This window comes from Asterias amurensis, chromosome 14 (assembly GCF_032118995.1).
Source record: "Asterias amurensis chromosome 14, ASM3211899v1".
Lineage (NCBI taxonomy): Eukaryota > Metazoa > Echinodermata > Asteroidea > Forcipulatida > Asteriidae > Asterias > Asterias amurensis.
Window position 1 is genome coordinate 1694894 of NC_092661.1, and position 25652 is coordinate 1720545.

General features: G+C 38.9%; 4 protein-coding genes across 5 annotated transcripts; all 4 read left to right on the top strand.

Annotated features, from left to right (window-relative positions):
* The first annotated feature begins 133 nt into the window (after positions 1–133).
* LOC139947530 (NADH dehydrogenase [ubiquinone] 1 beta subcomplex subunit 4-like) lies at positions 134–11906 on the top strand. 2 transcript variants are annotated; one of them, XM_071945469.1, is made up of 3 exons: positions 134–299; positions 1367–1510; positions 10931–11906. In XM_071945469.1, the coding sequence occupies exons 1-3, from the start codon at positions 171–173 to the stop codon at positions 10994–10996; spliced, it is 339 nt and encodes a 112-aa protein (XP_071801570.1). In that variant the 5' UTR covers positions 134–170; the 3' UTR covers positions 10997–11906. The 2 variants fall into 2 exon arrangements, with proteins under 2 accessions (XP_071801570.1, XP_071801569.1); XM_071945468.1 differs by lacking the exon at positions 10931–11906 and adding an exon at positions 2137–3110.
* LOC139947577 (retinoschisin-like) lies at positions 5664–7651 on the top strand. The gene is made up of 4 exons (XM_071945518.1): positions 5664–5999; positions 6117–6171; positions 6840–7171; positions 7265–7651. Exons 1-4 carry the CDS (start codon positions 5664–5666, stop codon positions 7403–7405), a joined length of 864 nt encoding a protein of 287 aa, XP_071801619.1. The 3' UTR covers positions 7406–7651.
* Positions 11907–14314: 2408 nt separating the features above from the next.
* On the top strand, positions 14315–16283 carry LOC139947586 (retinoschisin-like). Its single transcript, XM_071945533.1, has 4 exons — positions 14315–14650; positions 14768–14822; positions 15491–15822; positions 15916–16283. Exons 1-4 carry the CDS (start codon positions 14315–14317, stop codon positions 16054–16056), a joined length of 864 nt encoding a protein of 287 aa, XP_071801634.1. The 3' UTR covers positions 16057–16283.
* Positions 16284–22857: 6574 nt separating this feature from the next.
* Positions 22858–24950, top strand: LOC139947585 (retinoschisin-like). Its single transcript, XM_071945532.1, has 4 exons — positions 22858–23193; positions 23311–23365; positions 24083–24417; positions 24513–24950. The coding sequence occupies exons 1-4, from the start codon at positions 22858–22860 to the stop codon at positions 24651–24653; spliced, it is 867 nt and encodes a 288-aa protein (XP_071801633.1). The 3' UTR covers positions 24654–24950.
* Positions 24951–25652: the final 702 nt, after the last annotated feature.

The following is a 25652-nucleotide window of genomic DNA, read 5'->3' on the forward strand; positions in this document are numbered from 1 at the left end:
AAACCAATGCTGATCGAGTATCAGTTATTCGTCAACGACCGTTAAAGGCAGTCATTTGGTGCTCTCCCACAATGAAACTACGCAGATGGCAGGTATTTCGACGGTCGTTGACGAATAACTGAAATTTCGTGCCAGCACCGAAATTGGTGCCCAGCTCAACTTTGGTCAAAATGGCCGACGCTAGTCTAGGACTATCGATGGAGGAAAGAAAAGCGGCGGAGGAGAGAGCCGTAATTCGAAATGAGATCAGGAGAGATTATCAAAGGAAAATTAACAACCCTAAGGCGAAAGGGATGTTGGTAAGGAAAATTTATGTCATGTGTGTGGTGCCATACAAGAGAGCCAACTCAGTTGTTTGTTGCTTTTTGATTTTGAAACTGAATTTACCAAGTCGACCTTTCTTCATTCAATCAATTTCAACCATGGCCCAGTTGCACAAATTGCAGTCTTAATAGGCATATTCCTCCATCCATGGTCGCAGTACTCCTTCTATAAAAAGGTTGACGAACAGTACATTGCCCCCAAGTTATTTCTGTAATAATAATATACTTTTGAGTTCTGGGTGGGTCTAAAATTTAACAAGTTAGTCTATTTCTTTATTTGTTTGATTTGTAAAACTAAAATTGTTGAAATGTGGTTGAAATGCAGTGTTCACTTCCTGTCAAAATCTGCCCCAACGCGGAAAAGTTTCCGTATGGCGCCACCACTTTTTCATTCGAAATAAAATAATATAGTATCTAATTTACCTGATTGATATATCCCTTTTTGTAAAAATGAGTGAAAAAGTGGTGGCGCCATACGGAAAGTTATCCGTATGTAATGCTGGGGTCTTCGACCCTCGTCAGAGCGTTACAGTTATTGTTATAATTATAAATTCTCTATTACACCAACGTTATGGTTGCGCTCATCATATATAAAAACTTCAACCATTGGTTACCATGTGCCGTGTGGACCATCATTATTGCACGTTGCATACATGTACCAGGCATGTTGGTCCCTTCAATATGCAAGCCTAATTGATTTCTTATTTTGGAAAAGTTTCCGTATCAATAAATATCATCCCACCACTTTTTCATTTGATATGAAATAATATTTTGGATAACTTTCCGTATGGCGCCACCACTTTTTCACTCATTTTTACAAAAAGGGATATGTCAATCAGGTAAATTAGATACTATATTATTTTATTTCGAATGAAAAAGTGGTGGCGCCATACGGAAACTTTTCCAATATTTTATCTAACTAATTCACCTCAATGAGTTTGCAAAAATTAGTGAAAAAGTGGTGGCAGGGTTTGGAAAGTTATCCCTTATTTTATTCTTTTTGATTAACTTACATTGCATTTTCGTTCTTCTTACAATCTTAGATGGACCCGGCTGTTGTCCGATGGAACCATGCAAGGCACAGCTCCTATCGTTTCTTCAAAGCCACCCCAAAGACCACCTTCTTGGGCATAATGTGGGGACTTGCACCACCATTGGGCTTAATGTATCTCTTCTCCAAATACAAGGTAGAGAAATTAAATAAAAGAATGACTAGTGCCAGTCTAGTGTATAGTTACTTGGTTTGAATGTGTGCATAATTTTTAGCGTATTGGCCAAATTTGTGACTCATTTGTAATGGGTAAAAGCCCTTCATATGACCATGATAAACTTGTGGAAGTTTCAAGTTTTGACACAGATAATGTTTGGGAACTTCCCTTGGAATAATGTCCAGTGCTGAAAGATATGCGTGTTGGCGCGCATTCGCTAGCTTTACGCAGGCGCAATGCACTCGATATACCGGTACTCAATGGGATCTACATGTATTTAGTGCGCCACATACCCGCAATCATTTAGCGTCATTGGGACATTTGAACCTCCGCAAAACTTAGTCCGAGGACAGGAACAAAACAATATTATATAGAAAAAGAGTTTTGTATGATGTCATTATTCATTTTATAAACTACTCTTAGTGTATTGGTCTGAAATGGATGTTTAAAACCTTGCAGGATCAGGCGTAGCGATAAAGAATCTCACCTTTATTGCGCGGCCACTACTATATTTGTGTACAGAACATCAATACCTAATATTGAAGAAAAAAAATGTTGACAAACCATAATTTTTGTATTTAATTCCCCCCCCCCCCCCTTTGCAGAATTATGAGATACGCATGTTTGAAGAAGGAACCTGGAAGAAACCCAGATCACTAATGAGATGTTAAGTAGTCGGCTCTTCCCTTTCCAGTGGGTTGCAGTGTCTTTTGTTGGAACAGTTAAAGAAGAGGATCAGCAGTTTATGGCATTTTCGCATGAAATCGATGCAAAAAGAAAAATTAATAAAGCGCACACTAAACGATAAACTCCAGATATGACATTTAAAACAAAAATATTTCAATGGGTTGTTTTCAACTATCATCATCATTTGACCGTGTAAGTTGAATGTAAATCTGTGATCCTCACGATTTTTGTTTCTTACCAATTCTTTAAGCAGAGTGAGATTTCATTCAAAAGTTTGTTTTGTGAATATTTTTATGAACTAGTTTGTCAATGTTAATTGGAGACTTTTGAACACTAGGTGGCAGCAAACATACTAGGAACACCATTGTTAACATAGCTCCGAGCATGCCTATATTTCTGGGTGAAGTGGGATAACTTCCTAGTGTCCCAAACTTCTCACATTTTCACACTGCCAGGAAATCTGTCCGCCGGGGATCCTGTTCCCCATAATGGGAAATGAACATGGGCTGAAGGAGGATGACTTTAAAAGAGGGCGCTATTAAAAGTAGTTTGTACACAGCTCAATGGGGGACAGAATCTCCCGGTGGGGGGGGGGGGGGGGGTAGAACCTCCTGCCATACTGGAACTACACAGGAAATCACTTGGCATGGCATGATACCTTTTCTTGTTAGCATAATTTTTTTCTGCTTAGTTACTTGTACTTTTTGTGGTAAAGCAGCTCTCTGAGACTGGGCCACACGCAACTTGAAGCCATTAGAATACTAGTTGAATTTTATTACATTAGAAAGGAATTAGTCTAGCTTAAGTATGATCAAACTGAACGTGGTTTCTAGTTGTCTGAATTATAATTTGGTTTAAAAGTGTTATTGTGAATAAAATTAGCATAATTTGATTTGATTTGATTTCTTGTTTTATTATTTTGTGTCTGTATTCCTTGAATTATTGGTTTTAAAGTGTCAATGGGAATTAAATTAGATTAGATTTAATTTGATTTCCAAAAGGAATATACAAGTAACTCAATACCATAAGGAAGGGTTACATCAATCTGTCAAATAATTAGGTTTCTAAAGATTAAGTAAAATAAAATAAGCAAGTAAAACAAAATTGAATTATTTACATTTTTTAAAGTAAATACAAATATTCGGGTGTTCATATAGGCCCTTTTCGAAACCACGGCTTTGGGGATTGATTCGGCTTGAGGCTCCATTCTCTCGTCTGAAACCCCGGCCGCGTATACGCAAACCACGCACAATTGTCAAAACGACCGAAGAGCCAAGCTAGCCTTAGCCGAATCCAAAGCCAAATCCTGTCGTTTCGAAAAGGGCATGATTAGTCTGCGCTGAGCACTCGGTTGTCTCAGTCTGGTAAATGGATAGAGTGGTTCAAGTCTCCAACTACAACGAGTCTATGCTTATTGTACAAACAACGCAGCTGCAACGGTTTGACACGGAATTAAGACTTGGTCAAGTCTATTGCTTCCCATTGTGTAGTACCTTGGCGCAATGGCCAAATTACACACTTCAATGGTTTCTCTAGCAGACCGAGCAGAACATTTAATTGAGGTTCTCGCATATCATTGAAACATTTGCGCATTTCGCATCAAAATTATGAATTCTCTTTTTGAAAATTAATGATCGTTTCAAGTGTGCACCAATGGTTTCTCCGTCCATGGAGCTAGCTATGATCCTTCGAACCGCGGCAAAATTTAACTATGTGGCCAACAACATGCCCCTACATGGGTGTTGTCAACTTTTTTTTTCTTTTTTCTTTTTTTTTGGGGGGGGGGGGGGGTCATCACAGTATATTATCCAAGGCTCCATTTTAAAGGAACGGCATGGACACTTATGGTTAACAATAACTACTTACTTGGCATAACAACTTACTTGGTAACGAGCGATGGAGAGCTATCGAAAGAACAAAACTTTGTGAGAAACCACTCCCTCTGAAGTAACGCACTTTTTGAGAAAGAAGCAATTTCTCAATTTTTTTTTTAAATTGAATTCAAGACCTCAGCTGAGGTCTCGAATTCAAGCATCTGAAAGCACAACTTCGTGCGACAAGGGTGTTTTTTTCTTCCGTTTTCTCTCGCAACTTTGACGACCAATTTAAGTTAAATTTTTCACAGGTTTGTTATTCTATGCATTATAATGTTGGGATACACCAAGTGAGAAGACTGGTATGACAATTACCAAGGTGTCCAGGGGTGGATTTCACAAAGGTAGTCCTAACTTAGGACTAGTCCTAGGCAATGCTAAGAGATAGGACCAGTCCTAAGTTAGGATGAGTTACTGGTCCTAACTTAGGACCAGTCCTATCTCTTTGCATTGCCTAGGACTAGTCTTAAGTTAGGACTACCTTTGTGAAATCCACCCCAGTGTCTTTAAATGATGTCAATACAGAATACAACACCCCTTTCCAAACATTGTTTTGGTGACAGTTGTATAGTCACATTTTAGGTGTAAGATACAGTCATGTCAACGGCCACTTACAGGCCTGGATTGCATATCCTAAAAATTGTAACAGCTTTGCGTTTGTCTAAAAGTACAAATATTTAAATTTAGTTAATATTTATCCATTGCTTCGTCCTTCGGATGGGACGTAAAGCCGTTTGTCACATGTGTTGTGTAACGCATGTAAAAGAACCCAGGGCACTTATCGAAAAGAGGAGTCCGCCTCGGTGTTCCTGGCTGTGGCTGCTGTATGCGCCGTAGCACCTTGTAAACCCTTATAAGGTGCTAAATAATTGGGTCTCAGAATTCATCACTGCAATAACCTATCTTTCTGAAAGTTTGTATACTCGATGAATACCTTGTTTGGTAGATACGTGCGCCATATAAGACTTCGATATTAGCCTATTATGATATTATTATTTTCTTTGTTAAAGGCAGTGGACACTATTGGTAATTACTCAAAATATTTATCAGCATAAAACCTTTCTTGGTGACGAGTAATGAGGAGAGGTTGATGGTATAAAACATTGTGAGAAACGGCTCCCTCTGAAGTGCCATAGTTTTCGAGAAAGAAGTAATTTTCCACGAATTTGATTTCGAGACCTCAAGTTTAGAACTTGGGGTCTAAACGCACACAACTTCGTGTTACGAGGGTATTTTTTCTTTCATTATTATCTCGCAAGTTCGATGACCGATTGAGCTCAAATTTTCACAGGTTTGTTGTTTTATGCATATGTTGAGATACACCAACTGTGAAGGCTAGTCTTTGACAATTACCAATAGTGCCCACTGCCTTTAATTATTGATAACTAGAGCGGTTTTCAATCCGGTTATTGTTGCTGTGACGTAGACGACCAGAATAACTTGTGTTTTCGATTACCATGGCGATGGATATCCTTGCAGTCTATTAAACAACGACCTCGCCCCACTCACTGAGTAGAGGTGGCTATTGTTTGTGTTCGCAGCAACTTAGCATTTCAAGCCAGAGTGAGAAAATGGCTGTCTTGAGTAGTTTTATTTTCCTCTTGCTTGAGATAATTATTGAGGTTTCAGCGTCTTACAGCGTGAGTGGTCTTTACCGAGGGGTCTGGTACCAGCCGGTAGAGCACCACGCCCTACTAGGCCAGTCCTTCATGAATATCTCGGGCATCTCTGCCGTCAGATGTTCAGTTCGGTGTCTAAGCCATCATGGATGTTTTTCTTTCAACTACGATCACATCAATCAAGTTTGTCAGATGAACACCGCCAGTGCTGAGCACGTCTGTGACAACTTACAAGGAATGCCGCATTTTTCCTATTACGACGCAACTGCAAAACCAATGACTTGCCAGGTAAAATTCGTTATTGTATATTTCTCTAATATAAAACCAATTTATTTATATTTAAATTACACAATTTGAATTTGATATCAATTACAATATTGTGTTCGTTCTTACCTTGCTCTACAGATTAATGTTTCGGGCAATGTAAAGTGTGCTCCTTTGAAGGTCTGTGTTGGTTTCGGTGAGTAATCAGACAAAAGTAGAATTATGATGATCCACACAAACATGCCTCGAATTTATTGCACGGTTTCCTTTTGCTTTGCGAACTAACACGGTTGGCCATTTTGTGGAGTCCAAAATTTGACTCCACAAAAAAAAATGGCCGACCGTATTAGTTCATGACGTAAGGAAAACCGTGCAATTTCGAGGAATGTTTGAGTGGACATCTTATTCTACTTTTAAAACATCTTTCCATCCATTATGCATTTCATAACAAACGGTTTCAAACGGTTTTCATAGACCAACTCGTCCGGTCCAAGGCAACGTGTCGCTTTCACCCTCAAATTACTTAGAATCACCCAATGCAGGGTCCGACAACTATGTCTAAAGACGAACACATTTGAGGATTCCTTTCTGTCTATAGTGCAGTTAACCGTTTTATAAAATGGTAGATGGTTGCGATAACGTATATTTATGAGCCAAACCTTTTATGTATCTGTTATTTAGTATTCTTGTTGCCTATTCTTTTACTTGTAAGCATTCTCCTAATACACGACAATAAATATATGTTGACTTGAATGTTGAACTGATGAGAAAGTATTATTAAGAAGTTTATGTGGAGTCCTTTCTGCAATGTAGGCATTATGAGTACAATAAATCGTTACGTATATCTTTCTTTTTCTGGTCCAGAGAAACTCGGTCTTGAAGATGGTTCGATCCCTGATGAGAGCCTCTCCGCATCAAGTAACTGGGACGGACTACGAATGTCAACACCGGCTGGTGGCCGTCTCAACAAGCTACCGCCTGATGATAATACCATAGGAGCTTGGCATGCTGAGGTTGAGGATACCAACCAGTGGATACAGGTGGATTTAGGCAACCCGACCTACGTCATTGGGGTACTCACACAGGGGCGTTATGGTAACCCCACCCCGCAGTGGGTGAGAAAGTACAAAGTGCAGTTCGAACCGCCTTCACCGGCATGTCTTCTTGACATGAAAGACCAACTTGGTCAAACTCAGGTATGAAGATATTAGCTTCCTTTGGTGTCACTTCTTTTCAGATGATAAACTCCTCCTACACATCTTACTATACGCCTTTTATTCTCTATTTAGATATTCAATGGCAACACAGATGAACACAGCATCGTGGAGAGACGCTTCTTCAAGCCCGTCTTGGCGGTCAAGATTCGCATCGTGCCCGTTGAATGGAACGTTTCCATCTGCCTGCGTTTTGAGCTGCTTGGCTGTAAATAAGTTACGTTTAGAAACGAAAAACCTTCACTTCGAGGCTTCATTTTCATCAACTTTCAACTCAATTCAAATCAATTCAACATCGTGAATTCTTTCTCAGTCTGTGTAGTGTACAAAAGAGTTGTGAATTTTATTGTGCATTATTTCTGTCAATATTTTTTAAATAATTGCATAATGTTCGCGTTGATAACACTCAGATTTTGTATATATATTTAATTGCGGCAATGGAAATAAGCGCAACAATCTTAATGTTTTCCCCCTTGATTTTCCAAAGTATTCCAGAAAAAAAAAAAAAAAAAATCTTTTTTTTTTCGGATCGGTACTGAACTTTATTTAGTGAGTATTTTGTTTGTTTTAACTCAGACATCAACACAAGTTATATACAATTATTGTTTAAACGGGGACTGTTAAAGTTTTATGGTGTTTTTAAAACTGTCAACGAAAGAGGTGTACATCAAGAATCCTACAATAAAAGTATAGATGTATAATTATACGGAGACCGTACGCAAAGAGCTTTTAAAGAATTATCTTGTTGCTTTGTGTAGATAATCATTTGGTCATAGGAACATTTAACTTAAGAGGGAATATTGAATTTTGCGTATTGTCGCAATGTATGTACGGTAGCGTCCAGTAGAAGTTTGACCCTTGACCTGCACATTGTCATGTTGTTTGTAAATTACTGTGTGTGTGCTGTGCTTCTATGGGTGCGTTCGGTTAGAATCCCTGGGTCGACCCCGGTCCTTCCCCCGGTACGTTCGAATAGCTTTGACGCCATTCCAGGGGCTCACCCGGGTCAGCCCCCAGGTGCCCTGCTTGTGGAGTGGGTCACTTTGGGGCTGGCCTAATGCGCATGACGTCACCTCGAGAGGGTGATTGATCGTTCAATTAGCTCATGTCAGGAGCTCACCCGAGTGAGCACCGCGTGGTAGACACATGGAAGCTAAATCGAATGCACCCTTATATTTTGTAGAGCCTACTGCTGCCTTTTTGTAAAGATTAAATTAGTTGCGAGTATCTGCTATTGAGATGTCATGATGTGTGTTTTGTACCTCCAGTGAGAACTCGGCATCTTTCAGTTGAATAGCCACCCCCCCCCCCCTCACCACCCCAAGTCCGACTATACAGATCAGAGAGCATGACAAAATAGTTGATCAGCTCAAAGTACCTTAAATTGAAATGGAATCGAAATCTGAAATGAAGTCACATCCCTCTCTTTATTTTTTAACTCTGGTCTTTACTGCACAAAGCTGATTTGATTTTTAAATCTCTTGTTTTATTCCAAACGGGATATACTGTACATATACCTTACCCTAAGGAAGGGTTACAATTTTTTTTTTTTTAATAATACAAATTAGGTTTACATCTCGAGGAAAAGTGAGAACATTTAATACAGGCACAAATTACAATTGATCCTGTATACATGATTTCTCTTTTGCCGACAGATCGCTCCATCGCATTATTATACCTTGTATAATATTTCGAAACAAAGGTAGAGAAATATGGAAGCTATAAAACGTAGTTGTTTGAGTTGCAACGTGAATCAAGATGGAGCCTTGTTCTTTATTCACCTCTGAACTTTAACCTTTGAATAATAAACCTGTATGACAACAAGTCAATAGAGGGCGCTATGCTACACCTTGCAGGGCAAAATCATTGATCTCCATTATACTGATAATTGAGAGTTGACTCCATTAACAAATTTAAACTTTTTATTGTTAAGCTTCTATTCATCATGTTAATTGAAAAACAAACCCAACAGCAAAACTTCCATAACCGTTTTACTGTTCCGCCAGAAATAAATATTTTTATTTTGGTCACAAATAACGAAGTCGGCTATTTCCGAGATGACTGATCCTCTCAACGAACTTGTATCGTCTGTACATAATTCGCATATACTTGTCGCTTTCCCGAACCTTTTAATTATTGATGCTATGACAAACATTTGTTGAAATCCGGGCTTCCCGTCCTCGTCGATTCCAGACAACCATCTGTAACGGAGCGAAAACAAAAATAGTATTGCTCGGTAAAAATAACAAATACTTGGCCTATAATAATTATTTTTATGAAAGATAGTTTAAATTTCCGGCTTATATTTGTAACGTTAGATATAATAATAATAATATGAATCGCTAAAAAATGCAAAGGCCTACCTACTTATGGAAAGACAATCCCTTTGCCGACTCAGTTTTCCCTCCTCCAGTGATTGACAGCCGCGCACGACTTCACCATCAGCATTTTTAGTTTGTTTGATCCGATTCCAATTGCATTAATCCCCAAATGACAATTAAAAGGACGAAAACTTCTCTCCGCTTGCAGCAACTCCGTTTAAAAGTGTACAACGCATTTCGTGTGACGAACGGTCTTCACCCGTTTGAAAAAAATACGCGCGCGGCCTGCGTTTGGACGCGATGTCCTATCCAGTCAGTATAATGGAGATCAATGGGAAAAATCCATTTATTTCATGACGGACATGTTGAAAGGATTAGCTAGTTTTCACCTGGAACTTTTTTGGCAGCGAAAAAGGTTACTTATTATTTTCTTCTCCTTTGAAGCAAGCGGTGGAATTGAGAGGTAGGCCTATTTTAAATAATTATCAGTTTCATAACTAAAATGTGATTATTATACACCCACAGTTTCAATCCTGTATTTTTATTTTGATTATTTTTTAATGGCTAACACTTGTATTTTCTTCCTCCGTGCACTTGTCACAATAAGGCCGAGTAAAAAAAGAAACACGTTTAGCGTCCGGGTTTCTCAAAAAAAGGCAGGAGGAGGGGCTTTTTATTTCAAGATGGCCGTCATTCTTTGTTATAATGTATAATATCCTTTGTTTTTTCTACTGCTGAAATACACAAAATATTAATGAAACATTTTGGTCGAGGCATTCAGACAAGACATTCAGATTGAGAAATTAAATAAAAGAATAACTAGTGCCAGTCTAGTGTATAGTTACTTGGTTTGAATGTGTACATAATTTTTAGCATATTGGCCAAATTTGTGACTCATTTGTAATGGGTAAAAGCCCTTCATATGACCATGATAAACTTGTGGAAGTTTCAAGTTTTGACACAGATAATGTTTGGGAACTTCCCTTGGAATAATGTCCAGTGCTGAAAGATATGCGTGTTGGCGCGCATTCGCTAGCTTTATGCAGGCGCAATGCACTCGATAATACCGGTACTCAATGGGATCTACATGTATTTAGTGCGCCACATACCCGCAATCATTGAGCGTCATTGGGACATTTGAACCTCCGCAATACTTAGTCCGAGGACAGGAACAAAACAATATTATATAGAAAAAGAGTTTTGTATGATGTCATTATTCATTTTATAAACTACTCTTAGTGTATTGGTCTGAAATGGATGTTTAAAACCTTGGCAGGATCAGGCGTAGCGATAAAGAATCTCACCTTTATTGCGCGGCCACTACTATATTTGTGTACAGAACATCAATACCTAATATTGAAGAAACATAATGTTGACAAACCATAATTTTTGTATTTAATTCCCCCCCCCCCCTTTGCAGAATTATGAGATCCGCATGTTTGAAGAAGGAACCTGGAAGAAACCCAGATCACTAATGAGATGTTAAGTAGTCGGCTCTTCCCTTTCCAGTGGGTTGCAGTGTCTATTGTTGGAATAGTTAAAGAAGAGGATCAGCAGTTTATGGCATTTTCGCATGAAATCGATGCAAAAAGAAAAATTAATAAAGTGCACACTAAACGATAAACTCCAGATATGACATTTAAAACAAAAATGTTTCAATGGGTTGTTTTCAACTATCATCATCATTTGACCGTGTAAGTTGAATGTAAATCTGTGATCCTCACGATTTTTGTTTCTTACCAATTCTTTAAGCAGAGTGAGATTTCATTCAAAAGTTTGTTTTGTGAATATTTTTATGAACTAGTTTGTCAATGTTAATTGGAGACTTTTGAACACTAGGTGGCAGCAAACATATTAGGAACACCATTTTTAACATAGCTCTGAGCATGCCTATATTTCTGGGAGAAGTGGGATAACTTCCTAGTGTCCCAAACTTCTCCCATTTTCACACTGCCGGGAAATCTGTCCGCCGGGGATCCTGTTCCCCATAATGGGAAATGAACATGGGCTGAAGGAGGATGACTTTAAAAGAGGGCGCTATTAAAAGTAGTTTGTACACAGCTCAATGGGGGACAGAATCTCCCGGTGGGGGGGGGGGGGGGGGGGTAGAACCTCCTGCCATACTGGAACTACACAGGAAATCACTTGGCATGGCATGATACCTTTTCTTGTTAGCATAATTTTTTTCTGCTTAGTAACTTGTACTTTTTGTGGTAAAGCAGCTCTCTGAGACTGGGCCGCACGCAACTTGAAGCCATTAGAATACTAGTTAAATTTTATTACATTAGAAAGGAGTTAGTCTAGCTTAAGTATGATCAAACTGAAGGTGGTTTCTAGTTGTCTGAATTATAATTTGGTTTAAAAGTGTTATTGTGAATAAAATTAGCATAATTTGATTTGATTTTATTTCTTGTTTTATTATTTTGTGTCTGTATTCCTTGAATTATTGGTTTTAAAGTGTCAATGGGAATTAAATTAGATTAGATTTAATTTGATTTCCAAAAGGAATATACAAGTAACTCAATACCATAAGGAAGGGTTACATCAATCTTTCAAATAATTAGGTTTCTAAAGATTAAGTAAAATAAAATAAGCAAGTAAAACAAAATTGAATTATTGACATTTTTTTAAAGTAAATACAAATATTCGGGTGTTCATATAGGCCCTTTTCGAAACCACGGCTTTGGGGATTGATTCGGCTTGAGGCTCCATTCTCTCGTCTGAAACCCCGGCCGCGTATACGCAAACCACGCACAATTGTCAAAACGACCGAAGAGCCAAGCTAGCCTTAGCCGAATCCAAAGCCAAATCCTGTCGTTTCGAAAAGGGCATGATTAGTCTGCGCTGAGCACTCGGTTGTCTCAGTCTGGTAAATGGATAGAGTGGTTCAAGTCTCCAACTACAACGAGTCTATGCTTATTGTACAAACAACGCAGCTGCAACGGTTGGACACGGAATTAAGACTTGGTCAAGTCTATTGCTTCCCATTGTGTATAGAACCTTGGCGCGATGGCCAAATTACACACTTCAATGGTTTCTCTAGCAAACCGAGCAGAAAATTTAATTATGAGGCCAACAACATGCCCCTACATGGGTGTTGTCAACTTTTTTTTTGTTTTTTTTTTGTTTTTTTTTTTTTTGGGGGGGGGGGGTCATCACAGTATATTATCCAAGGCTCCATTTTAAAGGAACGGCATGGACACTTATGGTTAACAATAACTACTTACTTGGCTTAACAACTTACTTGGTAACGAGCAATGGAGAGCTATCGAAAGAAGAACACTTTGTGAGAAACCACTCCCTCTGAAGTAACGCACTTTTTGAGAAAGAAGCAATTTCTCAATTTTTTTTTTAAATTGAATTCGAGACCTCAGCTGAGGTCTCGAATTCAAGCATCTGAAAGCACAACTTCGTGCGACAAGGGTGTTTTTTTCTTCCGTTTTCTCTCGCAACTTTGACGACCAATTTAAGTTAAATTTTTCACAGGTTTGTTATTCTATGCATTATAATGTTGGGATACACCAAGTGAGAAGACTGGTATGACAATTACCAAGGTGTCCAGGGGTGGATTTCACAAAGGTAGTCCTAACTTAGGACTAGTCCTAGGCAATGCTAAGAGATAGGACCAGTCCTAAGTTAGGATGAGTTACTGGTCCTAACTTAGGACCAGTCCTATCTCTTTGCATTGCCTAGGACTAGTCTTAAGTTAGGACTACCTTTGTGAAATCCACCCCAGTGTCTTTATGATGTCAATACAGAATACAACACCCCTTTCCAAACATTGTTTTGGTGACAGTTGTATAGTCACATTTTAGGTGTAAGATACAGTCATGTCAACGGCCACTTACAGGCCTGGATTGCATATCCTAAAAATTGTAACAGCTTTGCGTTTGTCTAAAAGTACAAATATTTAAATTTAGTTAATATTTATCCATTGCTTCGTCCTTCGGATGGGACGTAAAGCCGTTTGTCACATGTGTTGTGTAACGCATGTAAAAGAACCCAGGGCACTTATCGAAAAGAGGAGTCCGCCTCGGTGTTCCTGGCTGTGGCTGCTGTATGCGCCGTAGCACCTTGTAAACCCTTATAAGGTGCTAAATAATTGGGTCTCAGAATTCATCACTGCAATAACCTATCTTTCTGAAAGTTTGTATACTCGATGAATACCTTGTTTGGTAGATACGTGCGCCATATAAGACTTCGATATTAGCCTATTATGATATTATTATTTTCTTTGTTAAAGGCAGTGGACACTATTGGTAATTACTCAAAATATTTATCAGCATAAAACCTTTCTTGGTGACGAGTAATGAGGAGAGGTTGATGGTATAAAACATTGTGAGAAACGGCTCCCTCTGAAGTGCCATAGTTTTCGAGAAAGAAGTAATTTTCCACGAATTTGATTTCGAGACCTCAAGTTTAGAACTTGGGGTCTAAACGCACACAACTTCGTGTTACGAGGGTATTTTTTCTTTCATTATTATCTCGCAAGTTCGATGACCGATTGAGCTCAAATTTTCACAGGTTTGTTGTTTTATGCATATGTTGAGATACACCAACTGTGAAGGCTAGTCTTTGACAATTACCAATAGTGCCCACTGCCTTTAATTATTGATAACTAGAGCGGTTTTCAATCCGGTTATTGTTGCTGTGACGTAGACGACCAGAATAACTTGTGTTTTCGATTACCATGGCGATGGATATCCTTGCAGTCTATTAAACAACGACCTCGCCCCACTCACTGAGTAGAGGTGGCTATTGTTTGTGTTCGCAGCAACTTAGCATTTCAAGCCAGAGTGAGAAAATGGCTGTCTTTAGTAGTTTTATTTTCCTCTTGCTTGAGATAATTATTGAGGTTTCAGCGTCTTACAGCGTGAGTGGTCTTTACCGAGGGGTCTGGTACCAGCCGGTAGAGCACCACGCCCTACTAGGCCAGTCCTTCATGAATATCTCGGGCATCTCTGCCGTCAGATGTTCAGTTCGGTGTCTAAGCCATCATGGATGTTTTTCTTTCAACTACGATCACATCAATCAAGTTTGTCAGATGAACACCGCCAGTGCTGAGCACGTCTGTGACAACTTACAAGGAATGCCGCATTTTTCCTATTACGACGCAACTGCAAAACCAATGACTTGCCAGGTAAAATTCGTTATTGTATATTTCTCTAATATAAAACCAATTTATTTATATGTAAATTACACAATTTGAATTTGATATCAATTACAATATTGTGTTCGTTCTTACCTTGCTCTACAGATTAATGTTTCGGGCAATGTAAAGTGTGCTCCTTTGAAGGTCTGTGTTGGTTTCGGTGAGTAATCAGACAAAAGTAGAATTATGATGATCCACACAAACATGCCTCGAATTTATTGCACGGTTTCCTTTTGCTTTGCGAACTAACACGGTTGGCCATTTTGTGGAGTCCAAAATTTGACTCCACAAAAAAAAATGGCCGACCGTATTAGTTCATGACGTAAGGAAAACCGTGCAATTTCGAGGAATGTTTGAGTGGACATCTTATTCTACTTTTAAAACATCTTTCCATCCATTATGCATTTCATAACAAACGGTTTCAAACGGTTTTCATAGACCAACTCGTCCGGTCCAAGGCAACGTGTCGCTTTCACCCTCAAATTACTTAGAATCACCCAATGCAGGGTCCGACAACTATGTCTAAAGACGAACACATTTGAGGATTCCTTTCTGTCTATAGTGCAGTTAACCGTTTTATAAAATGGTAGATGGTTGCGATAACGTATATTTATGAGCCAAACCTTTTATGTATCTGTTATTTAGTATTCTTGTTGCCTATTCTTTTACTTGTAAGCATTCTCCTAATACACGACAATAAATATATGTTGACTTGAATGTTGAACTGATGAGAAAGTATTATTAAGAAGTTTATGTGGAGTCCTTTCTGCAATGTAGGCATTATGAGTACAATAAATCGTTACGTATATCTTTCTTTTTCTGGTCCAGAGAAACTCGGTCTTGAAGATGGTTCGATCCCTGATGAGAGCCTCTCCGCATCAAGTAACTATAACGGACTACGAATGTCAACGCCGGCTGGTGGCCGTCTCAACAAGCTACCGCCTGATGATAATACCATAGGAGCTTGGCATGCTGAGGTAAAGGATACCAACCAGTGGATACAGGTGGATTTAGGCAACCCGACCTACGTCATTGGGGTACTCACACAGGGGCGTTATGGTAACCCCACCCCGCAGTGGGTGAGAAAGTACAAAGTGCAGTTCGAACCACCCTCACCGGCATGTCTTCTTGACATGAAAGACCAACTTGGTCAAACTCAGGTAAGATGATATTAGCTTCCTTTGGTGTCACTTCTTTTCAGATGATAAACTCCTCCTACACATCTTACTATACGCCTTTTATTCTCTATTTAGATATTCAATGGCAACACAGATGAACACAGCATCGTGGAGAGACGCTTCTTCAAGCCCGTCTTGGCGGTCAAGATTCGCATCGTGCCCGTTGAATGGAACGTTTCCATCTGCCTGCGTTTTGAGCTGCTTGGCTGTAAATAAGTTACGTTTAGAAACGAAAAACCTTCACTTCGAGGCTTCATTTTCATCAACTTTCAACTCAATTCAAATCAATTCAACATCGTGAATTCTTTCTCAGTCTGTGTAGTGTACAAAAGAGTTGTGAATTTTATTGTGCATTATTTCTGTCAATATTTTTTAAATAATTGCATAATGTTCGCGTTGATAACACTCAGATTTTGTATATATATTTAATTGCGGCAATGGAAATAAGCGCAACAATCTTAATGTTTTCCCCCTTGATTTTCCAAAGTATTCCAGAAAAAAAAAAAAAAAAAATCTTTTTTTTTTCGGATCGGTACTGAACTTTATTTAGTGAGTATTTTGTTTGTTTTAACTCAGACATCAACACAAGTTATATACAATTATTGTTTAAACGGGGACTGTTAAAGTTTTATGGTGTTTTTAAAACTGTCAACGAAAGAGGTGTACATCAAGAATCCTACAATAAAAGTCTAGATGTATAATTATACGGAGACCGTACGCAAAGAGCTTTTAAAGAATTATCTTGTTGCTTTGTGTAGATAATCATTTGGTCATAGGAACATTTAACTTAAGAGGGAATATTGAATTTTGCGTATTGTCGCAATGTATGTACGGTAGCGTCCAGTAGAAGTTTGACCCTTGACCTGCACATTGTCATGTTGTTTGTAAATTACTGTGTGTGTGCTGTGCTTCTATGGGTGCGTTCGGTTAGAATCCCTGGGTCGACCCCGGTCCTTCCCCCGGTACGTTCGAATAGCTTTGACGCCATTCCAGGGGCTCACCCGGGTCAGCCCCCAGGTGCCCTGCTTGTGGAGTGGGTCACTTTGGGGCTGGCCTAATGCGCATGACGTCACCTCGAGAGGGTGATTGATCGTTCAATTAGCTCATGTCAGGAGCTCACCCGAGTGAGCACCGCGTGGTAGACACATGGAAGCTAAATCGAATGCACCCTTATATTTTGTAGAGCCTACTGCTGCCTTTTTGTAAAGATTAAATTAGTTGCGAGTATCTGCTATTGAGATGTCATGATGTGTGTTTTGTACCTCCAGTGAGAACTCGGCATCTTTCAGTTGAATAGCCACCCCCCCCCCCCTCACCACCCCAAGTCCGACTATACAGATCAGAGAGCATGACAAAATAGTTGATCAGCTCAAAGTACCTTAAATTGAAATGGAATCGAAATCTGAAATGAAGTCACATCCCTCTCTTTATTTTTTAACTCTGGTCTTTACTGCACAAAGCTGATTTGATTTTTAAATCTCTTGTTTTATTCCAAACGGGATATACTGTACATATACCTTACCCTAAGGAAGGGTTACAATTTTTTTTTTTTTTAATAATACAAATTAGGTGTACATCTCGAGGAAAAGTGAGAACATTTAATACAGGCACAAATTACAATTGATCCTGTATACATGATTTCTCTTTTGCCGACAGATCGCTCCATCGCATTATTATACCTTGTATAATATTTCGAAACAAAGGTAGAGAAATATGGAAGCTATAAAACGTAGTTGTTTGAGTTGCAACGTGAATCAAGATGGAGCCTTGTTCTTTATTCACCTCTGAACTTTAACCTTTGAATAATAAACCTGTATGACAACAAGTCAATAGAGGGCGCTATGCTACACCTTGCAGGGCAAAATCATTGATCTCCATTATACTGATAATTGAGAGTTGACTCCATTAACAAATTTAAACTTTTTATTGTTAAGCTTCTATTCATCATGTTAATTGAAAAACAAACCCAACAGCAAAACTTCCATAACCGTTTTACTGTTCCGCCAGAAATAAATATTTTTATTTTGGTCACAAATAACGAAGTCGGCTATTTCCGAGATGACTGATCCTCTCAACGAACTTGTATCGTCTGTACATAATTCGCATATACTTGTCGCTTTCCCGAACCTTTTAATTATTGATGCTATGACAAACATTTGTTGAAATCCGGGCTTCCCGTCCTCGTCGATTCCAGACAACCATCTGTAACGGAGCGAAAACAAAAATAGTATTGCTCGGTAAAAATAACAAATACTTGGCCTATAATAATTATTTTTATGAAAGATAGTTTAAATTTCCGGCTTATATTTGTAACGTTAGATATAATAATAATAATATGAATCGCTAAAAAATGCAAAGGCCTACCTACTTATGGAAAGACAATCCCTTTGCCGACTCAGTTTTCCCTCCTCCAGTGATTGACAGCCGCGCACGACTTCACCATCAGCATTTTTAGTTTGTTTGATCCGATTCCAATTGCATTAATCCCCAAATGACAATTAAAAGGACGAAAACTTCTCTCCGCTTGCAGCAACTCCGTTTAAAAGTGTACAACGCATTTCGTGTGACGAACGGTCTTCACCCGTTTGAAAAAATACGCGCGCGGCCTGCGTTTGGACGCGATGTCCTATCCAGTCAGTATAATGGAGATCAATGGGAAAAATCCATTTATTTCATGACGGACATGTTGAAAGGATTAGCTAGTTTTCACCTGGAACTTTTTTGGCAGCGAAAAAGGTTACTTATTATTTTCTTCTCCTTTGAAGCAAGCGGTGGAATTGAGAGGTAGGCCTATTTTAAATAATTATCAGTTTCATAACTAAAATGTGATTATTATACACCCACAGTTTCAATCCTGTATTTTTATTTTGATTATTTTTTAATGGCTAACACTTGTATTTTCTTCCTCCGTGCACTTGTCACAATAAGGCCGAGTAAAAAAAGAAACACGTTTAGCGTCCGGGTTTCTCAAAAAAAGGCAGGAGGAGGGGCTTTTTATTTCAAGATGGCCGTCATTCTTTGTTATAATGTATAATATCCTTTGTTTTTTCTACTGCTGAAATACACAAAATATTAATGAAACATTTTGGTCGAGGCATTCAGACAAGACATTCAGATTGAGAAATTAAATAAAAGAATAACTAGTGCCAGTCTAGTGTATAGTTACTTGGTTTGAATGTGTACATAATTTTTAGCATATTGGCCAAATTTGTGACTCATTTGTAATGGGTAAAAGCCCTTCATATGACCATGATAAACTTGTGGAAGTTTCAAGTTTTGACACAGATAATGTTTGGGAACTTCCCTTGGAATAATGTCCAGTGCTGAAAGATATGCGTGTTGGCGCGCATTCGCTAGCTTTACGCAGGCGCAATGCACTCGATAATACCGGTACTCAATGGGATCTACATGTATTTAGTGCGCCACATACCCGCAATCATTGAGCGTCATTGGGACATTTGAACCTCCGCAATACTTAGTCCGAGGACAGGAACAAAACAATATTATATAGAAAAAGAGTTTTGTATGATGTCATTATTCATTTTATAAACTACTCTTAGTGTATTGGTCTGAAATGGATGTTTAAAACCTTGGCAGGATCAGGCGTAGCGATAAAGAATCTCACCTTTATTGCGCGGCCACTACTATATTTGTGTACAGAACATCAATACCTAATATTGAAGAAACATAATGTTGACAAACCATAATTTTTGTATTTAATTCCCCCCCCCCCCCTTTGCAGAATTATGAGATCCGCATGTTTGAAGAAGGAACCTGGAAGAAACCCAGATCACTAATGAGATGTTAAGTAGTCGGCTCTTCCCTTTCCAGTGGGTTGCAGTGTCTATTGTTGGAATAGTTAAAGAAGAGGATCAGCAGTTTATGGCATTTTCGCATGAAATCGATGCAAAAAGAAAAATTAATAAAGTGCACACTAAACGATAAACTCCAGATATGACATTTAAAACAAAAATGTTTCAATGGGTTGTTTTCAACTATCATCATCATTTGACCGTGTAAGTTGAATGTAAATCTGTGATCCTCACGATTTTTGTTTCTTACCAATTCTTTAAGCAGAGTGAGATTTCATTCAAAAGTTTGTTTTGTGAATATTTTTATGAACTAGTTTGTCAATGTTAATTGGAGACTTTTGAACACTAGGTGGCAGCAAACATATTAGGAACACCATTTTTAACATAGCTCTGAGCATGCCTATATTTCTGGGGGAAGTGGGATAACTTCCTAGTGTCCCAAACTTCTCCCATTTTCACACTGCCGGGAAATCTGTCCGCCGGGGATCCTGTTCCCCATAATGGGAAATGAACATGGGCTGAAGGAGGATGACTTTAAAAGAGGGCGCTATTAAAAGTAGTTTGTACACAGCTCAATGGGGGACAGAATCTCCCGGTTTGGGGGGGGGGGGGGGTAGAACCTCCTGCCATACTGGAACTACACAGGAAATCACTTGGCATGGCATGATACCTTTTCTTGTTAGCATAACTTTGTTCTGCTTAGCTACTTGTACTTTTTGTGGTAAAGCAGCTCTCTGAGACTGGGCCACACGCAACTTGAAGCCATTAGAATACTAGTTGAATTTTATTACATTAGAAAGGAGTTAGTCTAGCTTAAGTATGATCAAACTGAAGGTGGTTTCTAGTTGTCTGAATTATAATTTGGTTTAAAAGTGTTATTGTGAATAAAATTAGCATAATTTGATTTGATTTGATTTCTGGTTTTATTATTTTGTGTTTGTATTCCTTGAATTATTGGTTTTAAAGTGTCAATGGGAATTAAATTAGATTAGATTTAATTTGATTTCCAAAAGGAATATACAAGTAACTCAATACCATAAGGAAGGGTTACATCAATCTTTCAAATAATTAGGTTTCTAAAGATTAAGTAAAATAAAATAAGCAAGTAAAACAAAATTGAATTATTGACATTTTTTAAAGTAAATACAAATATTCGGGTGTTCATATAGGCCCTTTTCGAAACCACGGCTTTGGGGATTGATTCGGCTTGAGGCTCCATTCTCTCGTCTGAAACCCCGGCCGCGTATACGCAAACCACGCACAATTGTCAAAACGACCGAGGAGCCAAGCTAGCCTGAGCCGAATCCAAAGCCAAATCCTGTCGTTTCGAAAAGGGCATGATTAGCCTGCGCTGAGCACTCGGTTGTCTCAGTCTGGTAAATGGATAGACTGGTTCAAGTCTCCAACTACAACGAGTCTATGCTTATTGTACAAACAACCCAGCTGCAACGGTTTGACACGGATTTAAGACTTGGTCAAGTCTATTGCTTCCCATTGTGTAGAACCTTGGCGCGATGGCCAAATTACACACTTCAATGGTTTCTCTAGCAAACCGAGCAGAAAATTGAATTATGAGGTTCTCGCATATCATTGAAACATTTGCACATTTCGCATCAAAATTATGAATTCTCTTTTTGAAAATTAATGATCGTTTCAAGTGTGCACCAATGGTTTCTCCGTCCATGGAGCTAGCTATGATCCTTCGAACCGCGGCAAAATTTAACTATGTGGCCAACAACATGCCCCTACATGGGTGTTGTCAACTTTTTTTTCTTTTTTTTTTTTTGGGGGGGGGGGGTCATCACAGTATATTATCCAAGGCTCCATTTTAAAGGAACGGCATGGACACTTATGGTTAACAATAACTACTTACTTGGCTTAACAACTTACTTGGTAACGAGCAATGGAGAGCTATCGAAAGAAGAACACTTTGTGAGAAACCACTCTGAAGTAACGCACTTTTTGAGAAAGAAGCAATTTCTCACAATTTTTTTTAAATTGAATTCGAGACCTCAGCTGAGGTCTCGAATTCAAGCATCTGAAAGCACACAACTTCGTGCGACAAGGGTGTTTTTTTCTTCCGTTTTCTCTCGCAACTTTGACGACCAATTTGAGTTAAATTTTTCACAGGTTTGTTATTATATGCATTACAATGTTGGGATACACCAAGTGAGAAGACTGGTATGACAATTACCAAGGTGTCCAGTGTCTTTAAATGTCAATACAGAATACAACACCCCTTTCCAAACATTGTTTTGGTGACAGTTGTATAGTCACATTTTAGGTGTAAGATACAGTCATGTCAACGGCCACTTGCAGGCTTGGATTGCATAACCTAAAAATTGTAACAGCTTTGCGTTTGTCTAAAAGTACAAATATTTAAATTTAGTTAATATTTGACCATTGCTTCGTCATTCGGATGGGACGTAAAGCCGTTGGTCCCATGTGTTGTGTAACGCATGTAAAAGAACCCAGTGCACTTATCGAAAATAATTGGGTCTCAGAATTCATCACTGCAATAACCTATCTTTCTGAAAGTTTGTATACTCGGCGCCTTGATGAGTACCTTGTTTGGTAGATACGTGCGCCATATAAGACTTCGATATTAGCCTATTATTTATTATTATTATTTTCTTTGTTAAAGGCAGTGGACACTATTGGTAATTACTCAAAATATTTATCAGCATAAAACCTTTCTTGGTGACGAGTAATGAGGAGAGGTTGATGGTATAAAACATTGTGAGAAACGGCTCCCTCTGAAGTGCCATAGTTTTCGAGAAAGAAGTAATTTTCCACGAATTTGATTTCGAGACCTCAAGTTTAGAACTTGGGGTCTAAACGCACACAACTTCGTGTTACGAGGGTATTTTTTCTTTCATTATTATCTCGCAAGTTCGATGACCGATTGAGCTCAAATTTTCACAGGTTTGTTGTTTTATGCATGTGTTGAGATACACCAACTGTGAAGGCTAGTCTTTGACAATTACCAATAGTGCCCACTGCCTTTAATTATTGATAACTAGAGCGGTTTTCAATCCGGTTATTGTTGCTGTGACGTAGACGACCAGAATAACTTGTGTTTTCGATTACCATGGCGATGGATATCCTTGCAGTCTATTAAACAACGACCTCGCCCCACTCACTGAGTAGGGGTGGCTATTGTTTGTGTTCGCAGCAACTTAGCATTTCAAGCCAGAGTGAGAAAATGGCTGTCTTGAGTAGTTTTATTTTCCTCTTGCTTGAGATAATTATTGAGGTTTCAGCGTCTTACAGCGTGAGTGGTCTTTACCGAGGGGTCTGGTACCAGCCGGTAGAGCACCACGCCCTACTAGGCCAGTCCTTCATGAATATCCCAGGCATCTCTGCCGTCAGATGTTCAGTTCGGTGTCTAAGCCATCATGGATGTTTTTCTTTCAACTACGATCACATCAATCAAGTTTGTCAGATGAACACCGCCAGTGCTGAGCACGTCTGTCACAACTTACAAGGAATGCCGCATTTTTCCTATTACGACGCAACTGCAAAACCAATGACTTGCCAGGTAAAATTCGTTATTGTGTATTTCTCTAATATAAAACCAATTTATTTATATTTAAATTACACAATTTGAATTTGATATCAATTACAATATTGTGTTTGTTCTTACCTTGCTCTACAGATTAATGTTTTGGGCAATGTAAAGTGTGCTCCTTTGAAGGTCTGTGTTGGTTTCGGTGAGTAATCAGACAAAAGTAGAATTATGATGATCCACACAAACATGCCTCGAATTTATTGCACGGTTTCCTTTTGCTTTGCGAACTAACACGGTTGGCCATTTTGTGGAGTCCAAAATTTGACTCCACAAAAAAAATGGCCGACCGTATTAGTTCATGACGTAAGGAAAACCGTGCAATTTCGAGGAATGTTTGAGTGGACATCTTATTCTACTTTTAAAACATCTTTCCATCCATTATGCATTTCATAACAAACGGTTTCAAACGGTTTTCATAGACCAACTCGTCCGGTCCAAGGCAACGTGTCACTTTCACCCTCAAATTACTTAGAATCACCCAATGCAGGGTCCGACACCTATGTCTAAAGACGAACACATTTGAGGATTCCGTTCTGTCTATAGTGCAGTTAACCGTTTTATTAAATGGTAGATGGTTGCGATAACGTGGTTCAATTTCTATATTTTGTTGTTTATTCACGTGTATTTTATGTTATGTATATTTATGAGCCAAACCTTTTATGTTTCTGTTATTTAGTATTCTTGTTGCCTATTCTTTTACTCGTAATCATTCTCCTAATACACGACAATAAATATATATTGACTTGAATGTTGAACTGCTGTAAAGGTATTATTAAGAAGTTTATGTGGAGTCCTTTCTGCAATGTAGGCATTATGAGTACAATAAATCGTTACTTATATCTTTCTTTTTCTGATCCAGAGAAACTCGGTCTTGAAGATGGTTCGATCCCTGATGAGAGCCTCTCCGCATCAAGTAACTATAACGGACTACGAATGTCAACGCCGGCTGGTGGCCGTCTCAACAAGCTACCGCCTGATGATAATACCATAGGAGCTTGGCATGCTGAGGTAAAGGATACCAACCAGTGGATACAGGTGGATTTAGGCAACCCGACCTACGTCATTGGGGTACTCACACAGGGGCGTTATGGTAACCCCTATGCCCCGCAGTGGGTGACAAAGTACAAAGTGCAGTTCGAACCGCCCTCACCGGCATGTCTTCTTGACATGAAAGACCAACTTGGTCAAACTCAGGTATGAAGATATTAGCTTCCTTTGGTGTCACTTCTTTTCAGATGATAAACTCCTCCTACACATCTTTAACTATACGCTTTTTATTCTCTTTCTAGATATTCAATGGCAACACAGATGAACACAGCGTCGTGGAGAGGCGCTTCTTCAAGCCCGTCTTGGCGGTCAAGATTCGCATCGTGCCCGTTGAGTGGAAAGTTTCCATCTGCCTGCGTTTTGAGCTGCTTGGCTGTAAATAAGTTACGTTTAGGAAACGAAAAACCTTCACTTCGAGGCTTCATTTTCATCAACTTTCAACTCAATTCAAATCAATTCAACATCGTGAATTCTTTCTCAGTCTGTGTAGTGTACAAAAGAGTTGTGCATTTTATTGTGCATTATTTCTGTCAATATTTTTTAAATAATTGCATAATGTTCGCGTTGATAACACTCAGATTTTGTATATATATTTATTTGCGGCAATGGAAATAAGCGCAACAATCTTAATGTTTTCCCCCTTGATTTTCCAAAGTATTCCAGACAAAAAAAAATTTTTTTTTTTTTTTTCGGATCGGTACTGAACTTTATTTAGTGAGTATTTTGTTTGTTTTAACTCAGACATCAACACAAGTTATATACAATTATTGTTTAAACGGGGACTGTTAAAGTTTTATGGTATTTTTAAAACTGTCAACGAAAGAGGTGTACATCAAGAATCCTACAATAAAAGTATAGATGTATAATTATACGGAGACCGTACGCAAAGAGCTTTTAAAGAATTATCTTGTTGCTTTGTGTAGATAATCATTTGGTCATAGGAACATTTAACTTAAGAGGGAATATTGAATTTTGCTTATTGTCGCAATGTATGTACGGTAGCGTCCAGTAGAAGTTTGACCCTTGACCTGCACATTGTCATGTTGTTTGTAAATTACTGTGAGTGTGCTGTGCTTCTATGGGTGCGTTCGGTTAGAATCCCTGGGTCGACCTCGGTCCTTCTCCCGGTACGTTCGAATAGCTTTGTCGCCATTCCAGGGGCTCACCCGGGTCAGCCCCCAGGTGCCCTGCTTGTGGAGTGGGTCACTTTGGGGCTGGCCTAATGCGCATGACGTCACCTCGAGAGGGTGATTGGTCGTTCAATTAGCTCACGTCAGGAGCTCACCCGAGTGAGCACCGCGTGGTAGACACATGGAAGCTAAATCGAATGTGCACCCTTATATTTTGTGAGCCTACTGCTGCCTTTTTGTAAAGATTAAATT

Excerpts from the sequence above, each read along its gene's own strand:
- LOC139947530 (XM_071945469.1), top strand. The coding sequence starts at position 171 with ATGGCCGACGCTAGTCTAGGACTATCGATGGAGGAAAGAAAAGCGGCG. Across the intron at positions 300-1,366 it reads CTAAGGCGAAAGGGATGTTG|ATGGACCCGGCTGTTGTCCG; the intron begins GTAAGGAAAATT and ends TTACAATCTTAG. Across the intron at positions 1,511-10,930 it reads ATCTCTTCTCCAAATACAAG|AATTATGAGATCCGCATGTT; the intron begins GTAGAGAAATTA and ends CCCCCTTTGCAG.
- LOC139947577 (XM_071945518.1), top strand. The coding sequence starts at position 5,664 with ATGGCTGTCTTGAGTAGTTTTATTTTCCTCTTGCTTGAGATAATTATT. Across the intron at positions 6,000-6,116 it reads CAAAACCAATGACTTGCCAG|ATTAATGTTTCGGGCAATGT; the intron begins GTAAAATTCGTT and ends CTTGCTCTACAG. Across the intron at positions 7,172-7,264 it reads ACCAACTTGGTCAAACTCAG|ATATTCAATGGCAACACAGA; the intron begins GTATGAAGATAT and ends TTCTCTATTTAG.
- LOC139947586 (XM_071945533.1), top strand. The coding sequence starts at position 14,315 with ATGGCTGTCTTTAGTAGTTTTATTTTCCTCTTGCTTGAGATAATTATT. Across the intron at positions 14,651-14,767 it reads CAAAACCAATGACTTGCCAG|ATTAATGTTTCGGGCAATGT; the intron begins GTAAAATTCGTT and ends CTTGCTCTACAG. Across the intron at positions 14,823-15,490 it reads GAAGGTCTGTGTTGGTTTCG|AGAAACTCGGTCTTGAAGAT; the intron begins GTGAGTAATCAG and ends TTTCTGGTCCAG.
- LOC139947585 (XM_071945532.1), top strand. The coding sequence starts at position 22,858 with ATGGCTGTCTTGAGTAGTTTTATTTTCCTCTTGCTTGAGATAATTATT. Across the intron at positions 23,194-23,310 it reads CAAAACCAATGACTTGCCAG|ATTAATGTTTTGGGCAATGT; the intron begins GTAAAATTCGTT and ends CTTGCTCTACAG. Across the intron at positions 24,418-24,512 it reads ACCAACTTGGTCAAACTCAG|ATATTCAATGGCAACACAGA; the intron begins GTATGAAGATAT and ends TTCTCTTTCTAG.